The sequence below is a fragment of the Xyrauchen texanus genome, chromosome 4 (assembly GCF_025860055.1).
Source record: "Xyrauchen texanus isolate HMW12.3.18 chromosome 4, RBS_HiC_50CHRs, whole genome shotgun sequence".
In the NCBI taxonomy this organism is placed as follows: domain Eukaryota; kingdom Metazoa; phylum Chordata; class Actinopteri; order Cypriniformes; family Catostomidae; genus Xyrauchen; species Xyrauchen texanus.
In genome coordinates this window covers 7,523,227-7,538,002 of record NC_068279.1, presented here as the reverse complement: position 1 = coordinate 7,538,002, position 14,776 = coordinate 7,523,227, and the positions used below count along the sequence as shown (strand labels likewise).

The 14,776-nt window shown below is 36.1% G+C and overlaps 1 protein-coding gene across 3 annotated transcripts; it reads right to left on the bottom strand.

Annotated features, from left to right (window-relative positions):
- Positions 1-5,409: 5,409 nt before the first annotated feature.
- LOC127642323 (uncharacterized) lies at positions 5,410-13,967 on the bottom strand. 3 transcript variants are annotated; one of them, XM_052124945.1, is made up of 6 exons: positions 13,831-13,904; positions 9,352-9,426; positions 8,598-8,742; positions 7,779-7,903; positions 7,290-7,497; positions 5,410-7,075 (listed from the first exon to the last, which is right to left on the bottom strand). In XM_052124945.1, exons 3-6 carry the CDS (start codon positions 8,731-8,733, stop codon positions 7,005-7,007), a joined length of 540 nt encoding a protein of 179 aa, XP_051980905.1. In that variant the 5' UTR covers positions 8,734-8,742; positions 9,352-9,426; positions 13,831-13,904; the 3' UTR covers positions 5,410-7,004. The 3 variants fall into 3 exon arrangements, with proteins under 3 accessions (XP_051980905.1, XP_051980889.1, XP_051980897.1); XM_052124929.1 differs by lacking the exon at positions 13,831-13,904 and adding an exon at positions 9,591-9,769; XM_052124937.1 differs by lacking the exon at positions 9,352-9,426 and having other exon boundaries at positions 13,831-13,967.
- Between the last annotated feature and the right edge of the window lie 809 nt (positions 13,968-14,776).

Genomic DNA, 14,776 nt, shown 5'->3' with positions numbered 1-14,776 from the left:
TCTATTGTTTGCGTTTACGTTACATATGTTTAATGACTGTCCTGTGACAACTCAATTACTGTTTTTAATTAAACTATTATTTATTGTTTTAGTTTATTTTTAGTAGGCGATTGTGTGTGAAGAAATACAGACATGGAAATGTATTAACCCCCTGATATACAGCACAAAAGATTCATTGAGTAAATTAAAGTATATTTAGTTAAAAAAAAATGAACTGAACAAAACGATATTGGAAGATTTGACAGTTTAATCTATGTTTGAATCATATAAAAGGACTGTCAATATACCACCCCCGTTTTTGTTGTGAAATATTCAGAATCTGTTTAAAACTTCAGAGAGGATCAGATCAAAGATTTAACATGATGCTTCAAAATCTAGTTAATGCATCAGAGATTTTAAAACACAGCAGGACATTTGGCAGACAACCCCTTAAAGTTATGTCGTAAATACCTGATGTTAACAAATGCCAAAATAGAACAGTTTTTACATTTCCTAAGAGATATGACACTTTAACGTTTTGAATTAAAAAATCCTGTATGTGTAAACAGGGGTATGTGTTTAACTGAAACCCCTCCCACCCGAAAGGTCTGAGTGTCTGTTATAGACATTGTTGCCAACTTAGCGACTTTGTCGCTATTTTTAGCGACTTTTCAGACCCCTTTAGCGACATTTTTTCAAAAAGCGACTAGCGACAAATCTAGCGACTTTTTGGACAAACCTTAGCAACTTTCCAAATTCCAAATATCGCCAGTACTGCAAGCGTGAGGTCTTACTTCCCCGCTGCGTCTGCTCTGTTCAGTGAGCGGCTGAGAGGAGCAGCACATTCCGTTGACTGCACGCCAGCGGACATAGACATGAATGAGCTGCGCATGTGCACGCTGTGTTAGCAGGAACCAATCAGTGATCACATAGCAGCTGCCTTCTCATTTGTTTTAATTCAAAACATTTAATTTGACCGTTTTTTCTTGGCATGCGCTTATATTCACTACTAATCAGTTCATTCCGGTTCGGTTTCTGAACTCTCCGACTTCAGATCGTATATTTACAGACTCTATACATTTTACTTATCCAAACACAACAATAAACCTTCTTCAAACTCATAAACATGTAACGTTAGCTAAGTTCCGTTCCGTTCCGTTGTCTAACAGAAAATATGTAATTGAGAACCGTTTTACTGGACATTCGGCTATATACTTATATAAAAACAGTATGAGCACGGTTTAGGGGAGATAACCGTTATTATAAACTGAAGTAGGCTACAGTACCGACAAATTAGGCAGAATGCAAATACGACGCGATGACGTCATTAATATGCTAATGACGCATGACGTCATCTGGCGACATTTAGCTACTTTTCGAGCAGGCTTTAGCTACTTTCCATTGAAAATAGTTGGCAACACTGGTTATAGAATCACATTATCGTTTGGATGCGCTTGTGAAAGGACTTTGAACTGAAAACTTTTTTCTCTGTGATTCTTTGTGCTAAAGATACATTTTAAATTGAATGCATGCTAATTTATTTAATATGTTTGTTAATCTAATTTTGAATGAGTGCAGCTCATTCACGTCTATGTCAGCTGCCGTGCGTTCAACTGACCGTGCGCTCAGACCAGAGGCGGCGAGAGCCTCAAAATTCGTTCTGGCTGCCCTGCCAACAACGATATCGCAGATTCGTGGATGCTCTGACGTAGTTGAAATAGGCGGCAACATTCGTGCGGAATGTTTGGTTTTGTGAACTATATTTAAAGGGGCCGCAAAACATCCAGACATGTCAACCGGTATCGTTTTGCCGACCTATCATAAGTAGCATATATCCTCATGAAATCTTTTAATTGTGAAAGTAAGAAATCGATCGATGGCAAGTAATTCGATGAAAGTAATTAAAATGATGGTTGTTTGTTACCAAAATAAAATACATTTGTAATAAAAGTAGTGCAATGGGTCAAATCAGTGTTTTATTACGGGAAATCCCGCCACGGCAATAATTAGTTTCTCCATTTTGTCTTCGGAACTGATGTTTGGTGTGAACCAAAGTACACACTGTTGTGTTCTCTAGACTTCGTGGAGTGGAGCACTTGTATATTCCAAAAGTAATGGCGACTTTCTTCTACGAAAGTAGCTAAGGTTTGTTTAAAAAGTCGGTAGATTTGTGTCGCTTTTTTTTTTTTTTTTTAATTAAAGTCGTTAAAGAGGTCAGAAAAGTCGCTAAATTGGCAACACTGCCTCCAGGGTCGCATTTGTCAGCCGCATACGTCATCAAGGTCTCGTTTAAATTTTTTTAATCTATTATCAATGCCTTTTATGTATATGCCATAGACTGTAAAAAAAGATGGAAGACGCCCCTTCGCTCTTTTCCATTGGTGAGAACTGAAGCTGCCAGTGTCCCGATATGGCGCTGACATCTTGGGACTTGAGTCTGCGCAGTTGCGATTTTGGGACCAGACCTGCCCAGTAGTTAGCAGGAAGTAAAGCCGCGAAATCAAGGCCCCGCCCTCACTCTCGCTGAATCAATCGCAAGCACACACCCCTGCACTTTTGAGTTTTGACTTATGATGGTGTGAAATAATTAATTATAGGAATTTAGATATTACATTTAAAGCTCCAATCTCCTCAGTCCTCCGAAGATCCCGAAAAAAAAGTCTGTTGGTGCTTTAGTGACTACTTCGCTCAGAGAACCTGTCAATCACAGCTGTCATTCATGATGTCACAGCACCGTTTACAGCATCAAATAACTAACTAACTAAAAACAAACTTATTTTGAAAACAAACACTTGAAATTACATTAACGTGATAGAAACTACAGTAAATGACAGAAACTATCTTTGGAAAAAAGATATGTGAAGTGTAATTTAATTGTTTAGTTGGTCTCACGTCACGTTGAATAACATGGGGAGGCGGGGTTTATGACCTATACTAGGACCAGTCACCGGGGGGCGATCGAGACGTTTTGGCTTCACTTTTGAGGGCTTGTGCGGCACACTTGGTATATACATTTATACAATTGTTAACCTTTTATGCATTCCCAATAAAAAAATTATTATAAAAGAAATAATGAAACGAGACAGCCTCGATGACGTATGCGGCCGACAAATGCGACCTCCGGAGGACGCACCCTTCCCAACGAGACACTGACAATAAACTGACAATACTACTTCCAAAAAGCTATTAAAACTATTTACAATGGATGTAATAGCTCAGTCAAATTAAAAACAGGTACAACTAGTAGATTTGAGGTTAATCGAGGTATACAGCAGGGTAGCCCATTATCTCCATTCTTGTTTTTATTATGGCCCTGCACATTTTACATAAAAAGAGCAGAATTTGAAGGTATTAGCGCATTAGGAAGAGAATTTAAATTGTGCCAATTGGCGGACGATACAACTTTTTTTCTTAAAAATGACCTAGAAGTAATAAAGGTTTTCTTCAGTATCAGGTCTAAAAATTTATATTAATAAATGTGTGCTGTTTTCACTTAAAACATGTGATTTAACAGAATTAAATGGTATTCCCATTAAGCATACAGTTACATATTTAGGAGTTATGATAAAGATGAGAATGAACGCAGTGTGCTTAACTTCAGACCTAAAATTAACAACATTACAAGGAGATTTAATGTATGGCTTCAAAGAGATTTATCCCTGAATGGAAGGGTCTTACTGTCTAAAGCAGAAGGGATATCAAGATCTGTGTATGTGTCTTTAGCTTTAGATATGCCTTCTAGTGATACAAGGAATTGGACTAAATATTATTAAAAAAAAAATTATGGAGAAACAGACAACATTATTTGAGAAAGGACATTTTATGTAAGCAAAAGAGTAAAGGTGGGTTATCTGTGCTTACCTTTGAAACCTTGAATAATACATTTAAGGGTAATTGGTTAATTAAATTCATGAAAGAATAGGACAGCATGTGGTACACATTTCCAAAGTATATGTTTGATATGTTGGGTGGCATATATCTTTTGTTGAGATCTGATTATAAAATTGACAAACTACCTGTGAAATTAGCTTAATTTCACAAACAAGCTTTATTAGCTTGGAAGCTGGTGTTTAAGCACAATTTTTCCCCAATTAAATATATTATTTGGAATAATAGAAGTATTCAATATAAAAATAGATCTCTCTTCTATAAAAGCTGGTATGAAAATAACATTGTGTTAGTTAGACAACTTTTAATTTCAAATGGTAATTTGTTAACTTAAAGTGAATTCTTGGATAAATTTGGGTTTCCAGTTACACCAAATGAATATGCAGTTTTGTGAATATACCTCAGGGCAGGTTACACATTTTGTAAGAGCTTGTGGAAGTGATATTTCTGAGACAATATATGTTAAAGACAGCAGGTCTATAGGAGATATTGATATCCTTTAACACCATTGTACCAATAAACATATTAGGAATATTTTAATAGGGGAAACAGCTACTCATAAAAGTTCATTGTGGAACATTGTATTTAGACATATAAACTGGACTAAAGCTTGGAATATTTGTGAAAAATATTGTTTAAATAATAAAGTGAAAGAGGTTACATTCAAAGTTTTACATGGTATATATCCAGCTAAAGGTGTATTAGTGAGACTTAATTTAGATATTGATTATTCCTGTGATTTTTGCTCAACTGAAAAATAATCTATTGTACATATTTTTTATAATTGTGTGTACTCTAAAAATGTTTGGGTGGATATGGAAAATTTTATCAGAAGGAAAACCAAAACTATATTCAAACTAAATAATTTTTATATATGTATATATTATTCCAATGAAAATAATAACTTTATTTTTCTTGTGCAACTTTTTATTATTTTGGGGAAGTTCCACATACATAAAAAGAAATGGTCATGGTCCAAGCCAAATTTCATTCATTTTCTCCAGGAGATCAAGAACTACGCAACTTTTTGGAGAATATTGTCAACAAAAAAAGCAAAAAAGACTTGTAGTATTTTTCGTGGTTATCTTTTTGATTAAGGAATTAACATTTCGTACACTCTGGTATTTTCTGTATATATGTGTATAATGTTGTATATTATGTTCTGTTAATAAAAAAAATAAAATAAACTGACAATACACGCATGCGCCTAAACTAATCAGACTGCTTCGCCTCGCGCATGCGTGAAGTGGGGACTTTAGTACAAAAGGTATAAAAAAGAGCTCCAAAAGTGTAAATAAATTTGATCAGAAGAACTACCGAGCACTGCTATACCTTTGTGCAAGGCTTCCCCTGTGTGCAAAGTATTTACATCCAGCGATTGTACAGTGATTTAAAAGTGAGTAATACTGCAACACAAGCAATTCGAGAGCACAAACTATCTCCTGAAGATGATGTGGGACAGTTGCTCCGTTGCTCATCTGAGGTTTTAGCAACATCCACAGGGCGACGAAACATTACTGAGAACACTACACAGTACTGTTGATAATTTTTTATTTTTTGTAAATTATTACATTTTCCCCTAGTCAAAGCATGAGATTACACATGTCATGAGTAAAGCACTACTGAGAAGGAGAAAAGAAAATACAGTTCAGGATTAATTCGTTTTTATTCATATAATCTGTAATATCACACCACAATATTAATAAAAATATATGATCCAAGTACACAATTGGTAACACTTTGCAATAATTAAGATTAATTAACAATGATACTTTTACAGCATTTATTAATAGTAAATGCTAATTTCAACATACTAACAGATTTAAAAAATCTAAAGTTGTATATAACATTAGTTAATGAACAATTCTATCTTATTAACTAACATTGAAAAATAGTAATAATGTAAAAATATATTGTTAATTGTTTGATCATGATATACCCAGTACATTAATGTTAACAAATTGAACTTTATTGTAAACTGTTAACATTCAATTTAACCTATATTTAGGCTATGGTGTAAAATGACTGTGTTAATTAGCGTAAATTATACTGAAAGTGAAAATTATATAATACTGCAAATAGAATACAATAAAAATATATCACTATTATACCAATTGGATGATTAATGTAAGAGTCACCATGTTAAAAAATATATATGTTTGTTCACTCCAGCATTTGCTGTGAACCTGGAGTATCGCCAATTGTCATATTATATTAACTTATAATATCACATTTCTAAAATGTAAAACTCATTTTTGAGTTCCACATTTAGATTTAATATTTAGATTTGATATTTATTTTTAAGTATTTGTTGCACAATAAATGGATAACACATTTAAAAAAAAAAATATATATATATATATATATATATATTACATAAATTGTGCCAAACGGAGCAGATTTTGTTGTTAAATCTGACAAAACTGAACCATTATATGGTAAAACTTGTCATTTTACAAACGGCACAATAGTATACTTCCATTGTAAGTGCCTTAATGTAACCTCAAATTTTTATTTAAAAAATAATTACATAAAAAAAGAATAAACAACTGGGGGAAAAGTCAAAATAATTGTCTGTGGTAATCAACATTTTGCCACAAATGCTTAATAGAATATAGAATAATTGTTAATAGAAATAATATTTAATATAATAATATTGTTTTTTAAATAATATTTTGGGATTTCAAAGGCTGGATTGCTGTAACAAAACTGACCAGAAGGCGGCATCTCAGTGGACAGGGTGTAATGCCCATTTTACTAAGGTGCCTGGATTTGTTCCTGGCAGGCAGCAGATGCCCTAACCCCGCCACCATTCCTAATTCTAACCAAATGGATTATTTTTGCAGGTCCAAAAAATGCCAAACTTCAACGTGGGTTATACATTTTGTGAATTACTTGAGTGAAAACTTTGAGAGGTCTCCTTGAGATCATCGACAGTACATACTTTGGCCTAATTTTACATTTATTAACCCTATTTCACTAATAATCAGTAGATTATGACAAAAAGGAAAACTGGAGCAGAACGGAACAAAATTACATGACTTAAAACACCACAAAGGAAATGCTCCATTTGCACTGAGACTTACTCACCAGCCTTGTTCCATTAAAGAAAAGGCTGTGCAGTAGATATAAACTGATTAGGACCCTTTCGATGATAAGTTCAGCTCTCTCTTCGCAGCAAAGGAATTACGCAGTCTTCTTCGTTTGCCTGAAAGAACGAGTCTCTTTATTTAGTCATTCATTAAACACCATCTTGTGAAGCTTTTTTTTTTCCTGGAGTAATCTAAAAAAAGATCACTCTTTAAAACAACACTATTTCATCTTAAAAGCAAACATATATATTTGCTACCACAGCCAAAATTTGTATTTAAAAAAAAAAGTTTTTAATCACAATATTCTTCCTAAATAAAGAGTAAAAGTACCTATTGGATTTCTTGGTTCCAAGTTGGCAATTTGAAAATGGGGAAAGCATTGTGGGCTGATGGTCACTTTGCTGCCATTAATTATCAGGTACTTGCTGGGTTCAGCTATTGACTTTAGGCTCCTCCATTGCCCCTCTTCTTCACCCCATTGAAACAAGAAGGTTTTATCAAGAGTAAACGCGGTAGACTCCTCTTTCTTTGTCAATATCTGTATAGAGCCAACAGATATTAAATTGAGCAATATAGCAAAACATAGCAAAATACCATTCTTAATAACTTCTTAAAATCAGAGATTATAAAGTGCAAGAAACTATTTGACGCCAACTTAATTTCTAGCAATATCCAAATGCTAAAGAAGGAACTAAGAATTGCATTTTTGAGGTTGCAAATGTTAGACCAATTTGTCATAAAAGCCATTCTGCCCTAAATACACCTTAAGAGGATAAATAATACACGTGTCTGCACATCCAAGTTAGAAAACAACATTACCTTAAAGTCAAGGTTCTCACAAGGACAGTCTTTTTTTGGAACAACTGGGAAAACTGCCTTTTTTTTCACCTCAAAGCAAAAAGCCATGCATTTGTTGTTATCCTCTTCCACATCGTACACAGTGACTTAGCAAAGAAGAAAAGACAAATCATATTAGGCTATACTGTTAACATTCTGATATCATGTTATGACATTGTTAAAGGTAAAGTTCACCCAAAAATGTGCATTCTTCGCATATTGACATCTACTGGGCAGGAAGGACAATTAATAGGAAAAAAGGACTTAAATATTGATCTGATTCTCACCCACAACTATAATAACGCTTGTGAAGATATATATTTATCCACTTGAGTCTTATAGATTACATTTATGCTGCCTTATGTGCTTTTTGGAACTTCAAAGTTCTGTCCACCATTCACTTTCATTGAATGGAACTACATAGCTGAAATATTATTCTAAAAATCTTTGTTTTGTGTTCTGCAGAAGAAAAAAAGTCATACACATCTGGGATGGCATGAGGGTGAGTAAATGATGAGATCATTTTAATTTTTTGGGGTGAACTATTCCTTTAAACATGTGCATTTGTTGTAGCCTACATTTAACTGTGATGAAACTATTTTCATAAATCTTCATATTTGAGTGCAGAAAACATCTGACTTGTTTAGAATAACATTGTTTCTTTCAAGTTGAACAGTGAACAAGCTACCAAGAACAGTCCAGTCACTAGTAAATTAATTAAAAGCTATTAAGGAGTTCCCCAACAGCCTTCAGTTCTTAAGCAATAAATAATTTGAGGCATTGATAAGCACAGGTTCATACCTTTACCGGCGTTTTTATTGACACTGACTTGAAGATCACCCGTGACCATCTGATAAGATGAAGTAGGCTTGCGCCTTTGTTGAATGCACACAAACTTTCCGTCACTGGTTTGCAATCGTGCTAGTTTGTGTTTCATTTTGGAAGCCTTAAAAAAAAAAAAAAAACGATGAAACGATTAAAAAAAAAAAATCACACAAGGCTGGTCATTAAGAGGTCGATAGACAGCCAAGATAGCTGAGAGTAAAACACACAAGATTTCGGGCTGTATTTAGTAGGCTGCCTAGAGCTGCGTTCACACTGCCATAGGGCCCAAATTCTGGGCCCTATGGAAACCAAAATTTCTGGGCCCCCTAAATTTTTTACAGATAAAATTTAACCCAATAAACATGCCCAGTATACTTTAAAAAAGATACTTAGCACATTCCTATTTAGTTTTCTTAATATAAAATATTAAAATATCTATTTTGTAAACTCCTTACAGCCAATGGTTACTACAGACACATGTTTTATTCAATTTTATATTATTTTTTCTGGGGCATTTTATTCACATTAAGAACGTCAAGTTTGACAGCATCGATCGTAGCAGCAGCACTGTCACTTCACAGAACACACGACACACACACTGCAAACTGATTTTTTAATTTTTGAAGCGTGTAGATTACTTTTTGTTTTGTAAAGTTATCATCATGTGGCGAACACAGATAAGACGTGTTTAGAGGCTTCAATCTTCGTGAAGTTTCGCACTCAGGCTCACCTTGTTCGGCTGAGATGGGGACGGGGGACGTGGGGGAAGGAGGACGTGGGTGTGCCGCAGCCGCTGAATCTGTGTCTACGAGACATGATAACCCCGGAGACAGCAGAGATGTTATTATTGTTGGATGTAAATCATAATTCAGTAATTATTTTACTAAGCTAGCTAGATAAAAGCAGGTCATGTAGCAACAAAAATAAGTAACTCTGAAAGTTTTGGAATACAGGAATAGGCCAAGCTACCTTTCTTTTTGCAAAACTGTGTGACATGCTGTCGACTTCGGCGTTCTCTGTCTTCTCTTTCCTTCAATTCTTTCCGTTTTTGATGCCTTGACTTTTGATGTGACATGCCTGCATGTGTCACTGTCTGCACTGCATCATAGCAAGTGCAATAAGCAAGAGACGCTACACTAGCGATCGTAGCTCGGACAGCGCAGGTGGAATGAACCATTGTGATGGGGAGGGGTGTGACTGAAACAGTAAATACATTATTTGTTTTTTTAAATATTAAATCTATGGTCAAAACGGACAAAATACACATTTAGTGCATGAGGGGCCCTAGAACATTTAATGTATGTATAAAAAAGAGAAAAAAAATAAGAAAAGAAAAAGGGAGTCTGCTCTTCTGGGCCCTAAATCAGCCTGGGCCCTTAGAATCGTCCTAACCTTCCACCCCTTTACGGCGCCCTTGTACGTACACACTGCCAGCGACATTGCGCGCGACAGCGACTCAATACCATTCATTTTCAATGCGAGCACAGCGACTTCCGGCGATACGAGCTGTCGCGACCGTTGGCGCTAGATGTGGGCGTGTCCAGCGACGCGACAAAGTTGAGAAAAGTTCAACTTTGGAGCGACTAACGGAAGCGACAGCCAATAGGAGAGACGACGGGAGAGCTCACGTGATCCTTCTCTCTTTCTCTCAGCTCCTGCAGTAACGGAAAGATGGATGAAAGGCTAATTCTTGCTGTTAGAAATGTTCCAGTGCTCTATGATATGTCTCTTCCCACGTACAAGGACATTTTAAAGAAAAATACTGCGTGGAAAGGTGTATCTGAGATCGCGGGAATTTTATGGACCCAGACAGACCGACATTTGCATTTTCGCCGCAGATAAACAGCCGCTCTGGCAAACAGCACGCCTTGTTTCTCATTCATCTTTGATATAAAGCATTTTATGTACTGATTCCATTTATATTTAGTCTTTTCCCTACAAAATGTTTGTTTTTAGTGGCAAGAAAAGAGATTCGCTGTCAACAGCAATGGAATGACATCCGTGAATGTCATTTATAAACGTTACTAGGCAACCAGTAGTGGGAACACCCACTAGCGACTTCACCGCCAGCTACTGGCGACCTGCAGCGATAAAGTCGCTGGCAGTGTGTACGCAGCTTAACGGCGACCGCATGAGGTCCAGCGAAGCGACAAATGTGAGAAATGTTTAACTTTATGCAAATGTTGAGTCACTTTCGGGAGCGACAGCCAATACGAGAGAAGATGGTAGAGCTCACGTGATCCTAATATTTTAAAAATAATATTAATTGTAAAGAAGCAGTGCTGTTTAGACTCTCCATACACACCATTAGCGAACTAACCGCCAGCAACATGCAGCGACAAAGTAGCTGGCAGTGTGAACGCAGCTTAAAGAGCAACATGCAGGTTGAATTTATAACTGAATTAATACTTTATATTGTCTGCAGAGGTCTTTTAAAAACACATATGTAGAAATTACTAATGAAATCTCATTTGATGTAGAGATTTTGATGAAAATGTGCTAGGCTCTGGAATACGCCTTTCCCGCTATCAACGCGTCATATGTCGTATCATTTTCCTTCTAGAAAAAACAAGGCTTTTCGGTCTTGAGTGCGTTTTGTGCAGGTGAAGAGAGCAGACTTCACTGCCGCGTCTGTTACCACACACTCGGTCGTTTGTGGTGCACATTTCACTCCGGAGAATTATCGACCTGGAGATTTGTTGGAGTCTCGGATGGGATTTCGGAGTAAGGACCACGTGAGGCTGATTACTGATGCTGTTCCCTCGGTGCACTTGATGGAATCAAGTCCACCGTCAAAGTGTACACCGGATTTTGGCGCGGGCTGGACTGGAGGACAAAGTGCTAACGTTAGCAGACATTCTGTGCAACGAAAACGAGGACTTAACAGAGTAAGTCTTACTTTTAATTATTTTAACTCTTAATTTGCTCATAATTATAGGCCTGTGGGCCATCATAGGCATGTTCGTCCACACCGGAGAACTTCGGTTTCTTCATTAGCATCCATTGTAACCTGAGCTTGAACTTGACCAGACTCCCTCGCCCATCGTCACTTCCGGTTAGTGCTTTATAGACGCGGAAGTTATTTTATCACAGTTTATCTCAAAATATCGTTAATGGCTAAATATATATTACTCCAGTTCAGAAAATCTAGTTGTTTTATCATCAACATACACTATGCTATATAGGGGTGTCCAACCTGCATGTAAGGTCTGTTCACACCGAACGCGTCCTTGCGCTAAAAACACTAGACGCAGCGCCACGAAAGCAGTCTTCAGACGCGTTTTTACAACTGAAGTTCTAAAAAATTACTTTAAAATACGCTACAAAACTGCGCGACGCGATTAAAACGATTAAACGATTAAAAACGTCAGTCTAGCGCATGTTTACGTAGAAAGCATTTAAACATAGCGAACGGACGCAATAAGCATTCGGCATGAACTAAACAGTATTTTGCGCATCATAGGCACTTTCGGTGTCAACACTCAGCTTGACTTAGTCGGAACACAAAAATGATGCCCAAAATATGTTGTCTAGGTCAGTGTTTCCCAACCTTTTTTCTGCCACAGCACACTTTTTACGACTAAACAATTATATGTCACACATATCCCACAGGCTAACCATCGTTAATATTTTTCCTTTTCAAGAACTTGTCCATGTTTTCTGTCCATGTTTACTTGTAATGTTTGAAATTAGGGTATGTAAAAAAAAATAAAATAAATAAATATATATATATATATATATATATATATATATATATATATATATATATAATCACATAGGTAGGCTACGCTGTGTGAGGTCACAGGTGGCAAGAGCGCTAAATGTGTAATGAAAAAACTTTGCTTCTTTTCTGATTTGTAGATTTGTTCTTGCAATGACACAACAAATTACAGCGATGCAAACCGTTAAGGGGCAATCACTGGTCCAAAAAATAAGCTAAAAGCATCAATTCCAGCTATTTTAGTGAATCAAGTTTATTCAGGTTTACAATTGTGCAGAATTACTGCAAAATAAAGAGTATTTTGGTGAGGCTTGCTTCTGTTTCACAAATTTGTTAAATTTTATGAACTGATTAGTTCAAATGTCACAAGGTGGCGACAAGTGAGAGTCTAATGTGCTACGACTGAGTCAGTGAATCATTTTGCGTCGTTCATGACCGAAATCTAGCAAGAGACTTTATAGTGTTTAAGCATTAAAAGAACAAAGCAGATCTATGGTCTTCCTTCAGTCTGATCAATATTTTTCATCCAAAAAGACAACAATAATAGTCTAATAATAGTGAGTTTCAATGCGGAAAGCGTCACAAAGGGAAGTTTGCCACATAAAAAAGCGGGAGGTGTGCACAATAAACATTGAAACGTGTTTTTGGAAGAGGGAAAAATGCGTACAGTAGCTTTGATAGCAGAAAGTAATAAAATGACTTGTTTAAGTCTAATTGTTTTCTTTTTTAATTTAAATGAGTTCAATAACTGGGCTCTCTGATTCTTAAATAATAAGGTAATATTGAATTAAAATAAACGATGAGACATTCAATATCTCTTCACAAATTTGGACAGTTTTGGAATATTCCTTGTTGCTTAGTACTCTCAAAGACATTATTTGTGAAGCAAAAACGCGTGTGTGAAAAACACTGGTGTGAAGTGACGTCACTTCATAGACTTCAATGTATTCTGCAGCGCTGACGCGAGACACGTGAAAGACCCTTAACGTGAATAAATATCACTCACTTTTGCACATTAATCATTGCACTTCACAATCACAAAAGTGACCGATTATGGTTTCAAAACGTCACATTTCTCAGAAAGGTGAGGAGTTTGGATCCCTGAATTATTATTATTATTATTTTTGTATGCATTTATTTATTTTGTGGCATATGATAGTTTTCCACGGTACACCTGACTATCTTTCACGGCACACTAGTTGGGAAACACTGGTCTAGGTAGCTCACTTTTTAAGACACAGCCACTGACTAGCTGGAACTGACAATCCAGAAGCTGTAGCACTGGAATGAAATAGCAAATTATAATGCGAGTAGGCTAGAGTAGATATTGCATGCAACCCCAGTATCAACTTTCCCCCATAGTTTGTCTGCCTAAATTATTATAAAAACCTATTTAACACCTCGTTTCAATTCTACAGCACCTTTCAAGAGTAAACTGCAAATTATTATAACGCATTATAATTAATCAAGATCTAAACATGCATATACCTCTGCTGGTGTTCAGGATTTTCCCGTCCTCAGAGTTTTGCACCGAGAGCCTGATCGAATGAGTGACTCCACGGCAGAGCTGCTTCTAAAATATAGCACATGTGCCACTACGACACCCCTTCACTGGAATAACCCCCACCCCCCAAAAAAGAAAGAAACGCCTGTTTTGCCGTCAGTATTGTGCAAGAGTGTAGCATTTGAGCTATACTATAAAGGCACTTAGGTGCTGATTACTATCAGTTTGCAACCACCAGAGAATGTCCGGTTAGAACTAATTATTTATGTCCGATTGAAGAGGAGATATATCAATGCACCACTCACAGACCACTCTTTGTAGAAAAATGAACCTTATTTATTCTTCACACGTTGATGTTTATATGTACAGATTGAGTGGAGTAGTTTCAAGGTATGTAGATATGTGTGTGGTTCTATATAAAGAAACAATAATACTGTATGAGTATTACACATATGATATATTACAAAGAAGAAATGCTGTATTGTCATTAAAGTCTTAATACACAAACAATATTTAGTATAACAATACTTTTATAACTATATAGAATTAGCTAACAGATAACAACATATACATAGCATATGCTACAGCATGTGCAATGAGTATAATTAAGACAAATCTTAATTATATATGTATAAAGGCTATAAATGTAACAAATATCAAAGAGAAAACGTAACTTACTATTTGATGCACGTGTAACAAGGTTAAAATGGTTTTATTTCACAAGATTTTTCTGTTATTATACAGTTAAGTCTGTTCTACAATTGTTTAAACAAGTGTTTATAAAAATACATTAAAAAGGGTCTGTAAGGAGGTGATGGTTCAACCTTCCCCCACCCCCTCCTTTTACAACAAAGTGGTTCGGGCCAGGCAGCTATATCTGCCGTATTGCTCTTTTAGCGGCCTTTTTTTTTTTCCGGCCTTTCTTCCAAA